The sequence below is a fragment of the Stegostoma tigrinum genome, chromosome 6 (assembly GCF_030684315.1).
Source record: "Stegostoma tigrinum isolate sSteTig4 chromosome 6, sSteTig4.hap1, whole genome shotgun sequence".
Taxonomy (NCBI): Eukaryota; Metazoa; Chordata; class Chondrichthyes; order Orectolobiformes; family Stegostomatidae; genus Stegostoma; species Stegostoma tigrinum.
This window is the reverse complement of record NC_081359.1, coordinates 66,910,221-66,917,093: the sequence shown is the minus strand read 5'-3', so window position 1 is coordinate 66,917,093 and position 6,873 is coordinate 66,910,221. Positions and strand designations below refer to the sequence as shown.

Genomic DNA, 6,873 nt, shown 5'->3' with positions numbered 1-6,873 from the left:
GGCCCATGCGGGTGCCCATAGGTGGGGAGTTCCTGGACCAAAGGGGAGAAAATGGAGTCCAGATAGGTGGAGATGAGTTCGGTGGGGCAGGAGCAGGCTGAGACGATGGGTCGACCAGGGCAGGCAGGTTTGTGGATTTTGGGAAGGAGATAGAAACGGGCTGTGCGGGGTTGGGGAACAATGAGGTTGGAGGCTGTACCAAGCGGAGGCTTGGGGACCGCTTTGCAGAACACCTCCGCTCAGTTCGCAACAAACAACTGCACCTCCCAGTCGCAAACCATTTCCACTCCCCCTCCCATTCTCTTGATGACATGTCCATCATGGGCCTCCTGCACTGCCACAATGATGCCACCCGAAGGTTGCAGGAACAGCAACTCATATTCCGCCTGGGAACCCTGCAGCCATATGGTATCAATGTGGACTTCACCAGTTTCAAAATCTCCCCTTCCCCCACTGCATCCCTAAACCAGCCCAGTTCATCCCCTCCCCCCACTGCACCACACAACCAGCCCAGCTCTTCCCCCCCACCCACTGCATCCCAAAACCAGTCCAACCTGTCTCTGCCTCCCTAACCGGTTCTTCCTCTCACCCATCCCTTCCTCCCACCCCCAGCCGCACCCCCAGCTACCTACTAACCTCATCCCACCTCCTTGACCTGTCCGTCTTCCCTGGACTGACCTATCCCCTCCCTACCTCCCCACCTACACCCTCTCCACCTATCTTCTTTGCTCTCCATCTTCGGTCCGCCTCCCCCTCTCTCCCTATTTATTCCAGTTCCCTCCCCCCATCCCCCTCTCTGATGAAGGGTCTAGGCCCGAAACGTCAGCTTTTGTGCTCCTGAGATGCTGCTTGGCCTGCTGTGTTCATCCAGCCTCACATTTTATTATCTTGGAATCTCCAGCATCTGCAGTTCCCATTATCTCTCTCACTTCATTCCTTGATTTAGGAGATGATTTCAGGCATCAGATCTAAAACTCTTTGCAGGACCTTCCCTCAACTTAACCACTTCACATCAGCATGGAAGATTAGTTCACCATACACGGCATCAAGCTTGTCACATAATGATTTAAACAAATGGTGCTGAAGGGCTCTTGCTTGAATTGAGTTTACAATCTCAACAACTATTATCAATACATGAGAAATGTCCTTAATTTTACTCATTAATGGATTACACAGTGGGAATTAACAAAAGAAGAAACATCAGGATCATTTCTGTAAACTACAACAATTGTGTCAAGCGTAGCTCAAACACCATCAATTGTGGTGGAGACCAGTCTCTTGACTGCAATGTTTTTCTCAAGCCCTTAAAAAAAGGCTGAGAAGTTTAGTTTTTAGTGCTTAGTTTTTAGGTCCTTAAATTACAAACACACAAACAACCATCAGCCAGACTATGCCAGTCATGTCAATGTATTCATTAAACTGCAATGTGTTTCCTATAACGTTTCTTTGTTCCGCATGGACATATTAGACAAGTAGCTAAAGAGAAAGAATAGCTGATCTACAGAGAACAGGCACATGATCAGGACTAGCTGAGTTGTTCTGCAGAGTCCAGCCATACATAACGGGCTGAATAGTGTGCTATGTTTCTAGTGCTGTAATATCCTCACTTCACACATCAATTTGCATTGCCACCTCAAAACTTACATTACCCTGCAATGGTAGCATGTCTGGACTAAGTTGAAACACAGTGCAATTTGCTGGTAAAATCCGAAAAGACTTCCCTCCAGTTGTGCAGCTTCCAGAAAAGGAAGTCATGCAGTGATATGACACTTGAGAGGCATGTGGTGAGGGAACATGGGTAAATGGTGAGATCAATTGTCAGAGACACTGTGATTGACTAATTATGATCTATGTGTTGGAGGCCCTGTATATAAGACACCAGTAATAAATTTTAATCCATGGGAATGTGACATGTTACAAAAGCGAAGGGCAGAAAAAGTGGTAAGATCTGGCTAAGGTTATCAGAGATAATGAGAAAACAGTAATTTTACAGCATGGCCACCAAACAGTTGGGGTACATTTCTCAGCAAATTGGCACTAATGGCACACTTACAGAATCTGAACAAATCATATAAAATGATGAAGCATCGTACACACATCTGTTATCCGTTAAGTGGACTAGGGTAGACTGAAGATGGGCACAGTGATTTTGAAGAACTGGATAAAGCTATTATCAATTACCAAAAGTTGGCACTGACTCACTTATATGCCAGAAGGAGCCAATTAAAGGAAGGAGGCCACTCTGACTGAGAGCAGAAAAAGCCACCGGTAAATACAAACATTGCTCAAATCTGCAAAGTGAGGAACAGGATACAAGATCAATAGTTTGGCAAAATGAGGAAGACCACAAAACAGAGTATGAGCACTGTGGCATTATTAATAAGCCCTGTTGCTTCACTACTTTTTTCTCGATCAGTTCTGCCATGTGAAATTTTAATAAATGCTCCCCCCATTTATCACGGTTCAAATAATGGATCTCTTGCCTTGTTTGTAGCCTCAATAATGTCCTACCTTTCTTCTTCTATTGCACTTTGTCTGTATAGTTTCTAATTTGCCCTTAATCACTTTAACTCTAGCCCTGTAAGATTCTCAGGTCTGCGGCTGTGTCTTGAATTGCTTCTTTGGCCCTTTCACTGTAGTTATGCCTTATGCCTGCTTTTACGGCAGCAACACTCAATCTGAACTTGTAAGTACTGTGAGATAGTAAGAACTGCCAATACTAGAGTCAGAGATAACACAGTGTGGAGGTGGAAGAACACAGCAGACCAAGCAGCATCAGAGGAGTAGGGAAATTGATGTTTCGAGTTGGGACCTTTCTTCTGAAAAAATGTAAGTACTGTGCTTACTTGAAGGTATCACAACCTGTAAACTATGCCTTTTTTTAAATGTTATCCCTTGCCCAGCAGGGATTTAACCTTTACTCCCAGAGCATCCCACATGTCTATCTGCTCTTCAGCTGAAACCTGAATCAGGACCAGTCTTACAAATTATCTGCACTGATTGGTGCTCCATCATGTTGCTAGCTCACTCTTGCTGCTGTATGCTCCTTACCAGGTTTGAAATGTTTCTTACAATCAACTGTAGATTTTGCCTTCCAGAATCTTGTCCTGAAACTTTCCTTTGTAAGGTTTTGAAATATTCATCTCTTTTAACTGCTGCCTAGTTGAGCAGTTTTCTTCACGCTCGTCAGTGTCTGTAGGACTTTGTATGCTACAGCTAAATAGCATCTGCACTGCTTGCTACCAGGTTGTAAGCTGAGTCTGCTCTATAACTCATCGAGATATTAGATTTGCCTGGTAATTTGTTGTCATTATCCTTTACCTTGAAGACATCCAGGGCCTTCTTGATCTAGTCTGGTAGAGGGAACCTACCTGGTAGCCTGTTGAGAACAGGCTCCTGCTTTAAGCAGGATGTAGTTTACTGCATGATAGCAACAAGTACTAATTGCACTGGTATGATAGACATTTGCTACTGAGATAATGAGTAATGTTACGTTTTACTCCTTTGCAAACCAAATCTATTCCAGCCCAAATTCATGCAACATCAACAAATTCGGTGGTGCTTGACACGCTCCTCAGCATTACCCTTTTCAGTCTCTTACACTTTTATACACAATATATCTCTATATTCAATGGGAGATCTGTAGTTATAGTTCCTCCACAAGGGGAAACATCCTTCCAGCATGAAATTCCAGTAAAAGCATACATAACTATGATTTCTATAAATTGTTACGTCTCTACCTTTCAAAAAATAGTAATAAGTTATTTGAATCAAGTCTTTGTTCTGCATAATTTGCACTCAGTACTACCTTGCACTTACAAGGTAACCAATCAATATTTATGTAATGTTCTCATGAGCTTTTACCTGTTAAACAGACATCTGGAGAGTCTCAGTTGCACTGTTGAATATATTAAACAATCAAGGAGGCATTCAGAGGCAAAGAGCAGTTAAATGACAGAAGTGTGCTTTCAGGTATTCTACAATCTCAGTACTTGAATAAATCAGTTGGTCGACTTCCCAGTCATCAGAATATTGGTCTACGGTGACAAGATAATCAGTTCCTGCAAGAGTGAAGAGATCCAGTTCCAGCTTCATCCATGGTCTATCCAAAATGTCATGTGATCCACAACTCTCTAGCCTGGCATGCATCACAGGCAATGCATTGGCTGATGTGATCTTTGATTTAATTGCTCATGTTTATCAAACAGAAACTTATCTTCCACAAATTCAACTCATTTCCATTGCTGCCTTGCATGGATGCACTTAGCATCTCTCATTTCAACTTCTCCAGGACAACGATTCTGTTTGTTTTCATACATTATGCCACCTTGGACTGTCAATTCATCTCTTCTTGCCCAGTACACCCTTGTAACCACAGGACTGTCCTTGATGCTTTCAGACCATTCTTCCTTCATCACTTCTTACAACACTTGAAAATTTAGATCTTGTTAGATGGTTTTCTTGACTGGGGTCTGATAAACTCAATTTTAATGCTGTGTTCTGGCTTCCAGAACATGTTGAGTAGATGATTCATATTAGATGTAAAAGATTTTACACTCTGATGCATCATCCTCAACTTCCTATATAATAGACCCTAGCCTTGACAGCATTTCAGCCGTGCACATGTGTTTGCTTTGCTCATATGTTCCATCCAGATGATACCTCCAGCCAACTGTCTCTGTGATATTAGGGCAAATCTTGTCTTATTGGCATCTCATTGCAGGGTGAAGCAGATTAGAGGCTAAGAATTCTGCAGTGAGTAATTCACCTCTTGCCTCTCTGAACGCTGTCCACCTCCCAATGTTAGGAGTTTGGTATAATATTTTCTACTTGCTTAATGGGTACGGCTCTAACAACACTCAAAACCTCAATGTAGTGTGGAGGTGGATGAACACAGCAGGCCACACAGCATCAGAGGAGCAGGAAAGCTGACGTTTTGGGACTATATCCAAAAACTCAATCTGATAACCTGATTTATAAATCCAACAAATTGTTGGACTGCTACTATATCTATTGGTCTCTCCACTGCTGTTACAGTTCTCACCTTTTTGGAACTTAGAGAAAGAATTTTTGTTGTCCATACATGACCTATGTCCATGCTTCTGAGTATCCTAATTATTATTTTTAATTGTTTAGCTTCAGCTGGCAATCTCTGTCCAGCAACCATAATAGATTTCAATATGGTCAGGATCATTCATTATGTCTCCATATCCATAAACTACTTGGCATCTCTCATTCCAACTCTTTGGGAGCAATGAATCCATTTGCTTTGTATAATACGCAATCTTAGACTGTCAATTCATCTGTATATGCCCAATACACCATATCCATCATCCACTATCACGTTGACTCCAGGAACATCATTCATCATCTCATGCTGCCTACCTTGATATTTCTCTGGAGCTTTTGAAATGCCAAATTGAATGTACAACTATCTGAAACAAAAGCAGAAATTGCTGTAAAGACTCAGCAGATCTGGCCATGTCATTGGAGAGAAAACAGAATGAACGTTGTGAGTGTTTCTCCATCACAACTATGGAATGATTTGAACAGAAAAACCAAAGAACTGCAGATGCTGGAAATAAAAAGCAAAAATAGAAATTGGTGGGAAGACTCAGGTTTTAAAGGGTTCTGAAGCATTGGGGACCTGACTAGGACCCATGGGCACAGCCTTAAAATTAGACGGGGTAAATTTAAAACTGAAATGAGACGACATTTCTTCAGCCAGAGAGTGGTGGCCTTGTGGAATTCATTGCCGCAGAGTGCAGTGGAGGCCAGGACGTTGGATGCCTTCAAGTCAGAGATCAACAAATTCTTGATCTCAAAAGGAATCAAGGCCTACAGGGAGAGTGCAGGGAAGTGGTGTTGAAATGCCCATCCGCCATGATTTAAATGGCGGAGTGGACTTGATGGGCCGAATGGCCTTACTTCCACTCCTATGTCTTATGGTCTTATGGAAATATTAACTCTGCTCTCTCCACAGATGCTGCCAGACCTGCTGAGTTTTTCTGTTTCTGTACAACTATTTCTAAAGCCCAGTCCGCATTCAGATTGTAGCAAGAAAGCTACTGTCTTAATTCAGCTTCATTTCCTAGTAACCCATCTTCACATCTAGGGTGGTGACATAAAATTGCCCTTTCACGTTGTTACAAAATTTCTTTAATGGTTTGCGTGGGGTAGTGAGAATTTATCAGATCTGTATTTAGATCCTTTGAGTCAAGGCATACTCTCTGTTTTTCAGATTATTTCATTGCCACCATCCTATTGTAGCTGTCACTGCCCTTTTCCAGATCTTCAACCTTTATCTATCAAGCCTGGAGGCAGCCAGGACTTTCCTCAATACATACTGAACTGGTTTTACAACGTCATCAATTTAATACGATATTATTCAGGAATTTATCCTATACTACTTAAGGATCGGTTCCATAGTCAATAGATAAATGTATTATCTCTGTGATCATCTTTAAACGTAGAGACTTTGAAGACAAAGTATCGCTCCAATATTGCAAGCCCTTAGATACACCAGCGAAATCCACGCAGATGCCGTCAAAAACAGTAACAAGTCACCTCAACACGCACCCCGCTGGGCGGTTGGAGAGGGCGGAGTCAGCCCATCCGGGAGCATCACGTGGGAGGAGGCCTGTGAGCGTGCGCGTCATCGCGAGATGTGTCAACACGAGTGCGAGCACAGCAAGAGGTTGACAGAGTGTGCGAGCGATAGGCGGTGGAGTGAAGAGTGTGCGGAATGAAAGAAGAGAAAGAGAACAAGGGGCGCGAGCGGCGCGTGGAGATCCAGTTCAGAGACAGAGAGGAAGGGGAGAAACGCAAAGAGAAAGATGAAAAAAAGGAGGTGCTCACTAAGGTGTGGGCTGC

The 6,873-nt window shown here is 43.0% G+C and overlaps 1 protein-coding gene across 2 annotated transcripts in view; it reads left to right on the top strand.

The window, feature by feature from the left end:
• The first annotated feature begins 6,623 nt into the window (after positions 1-6,623).
• Positions 6,624-6,873, top strand: part of upf3a (UPF3A regulator of nonsense mediated mRNA decay) — a 147,510-nt gene continuing 147,260 nt past the window's right edge. For both annotated transcript variants that reach the window (XM_048532141.2, XM_059646621.1), the window contains exon 1: positions 6,624-6,862. In XM_048532141.2, coding sequence (XP_048388098.1) covers positions 6,746-6,862 — 117 coding nt within the window. In that variant the 5' untranslated portion in view covers positions 6,624-6,745. The remainder of the gene's footprint in view (positions 6,863-6,873) is intronic.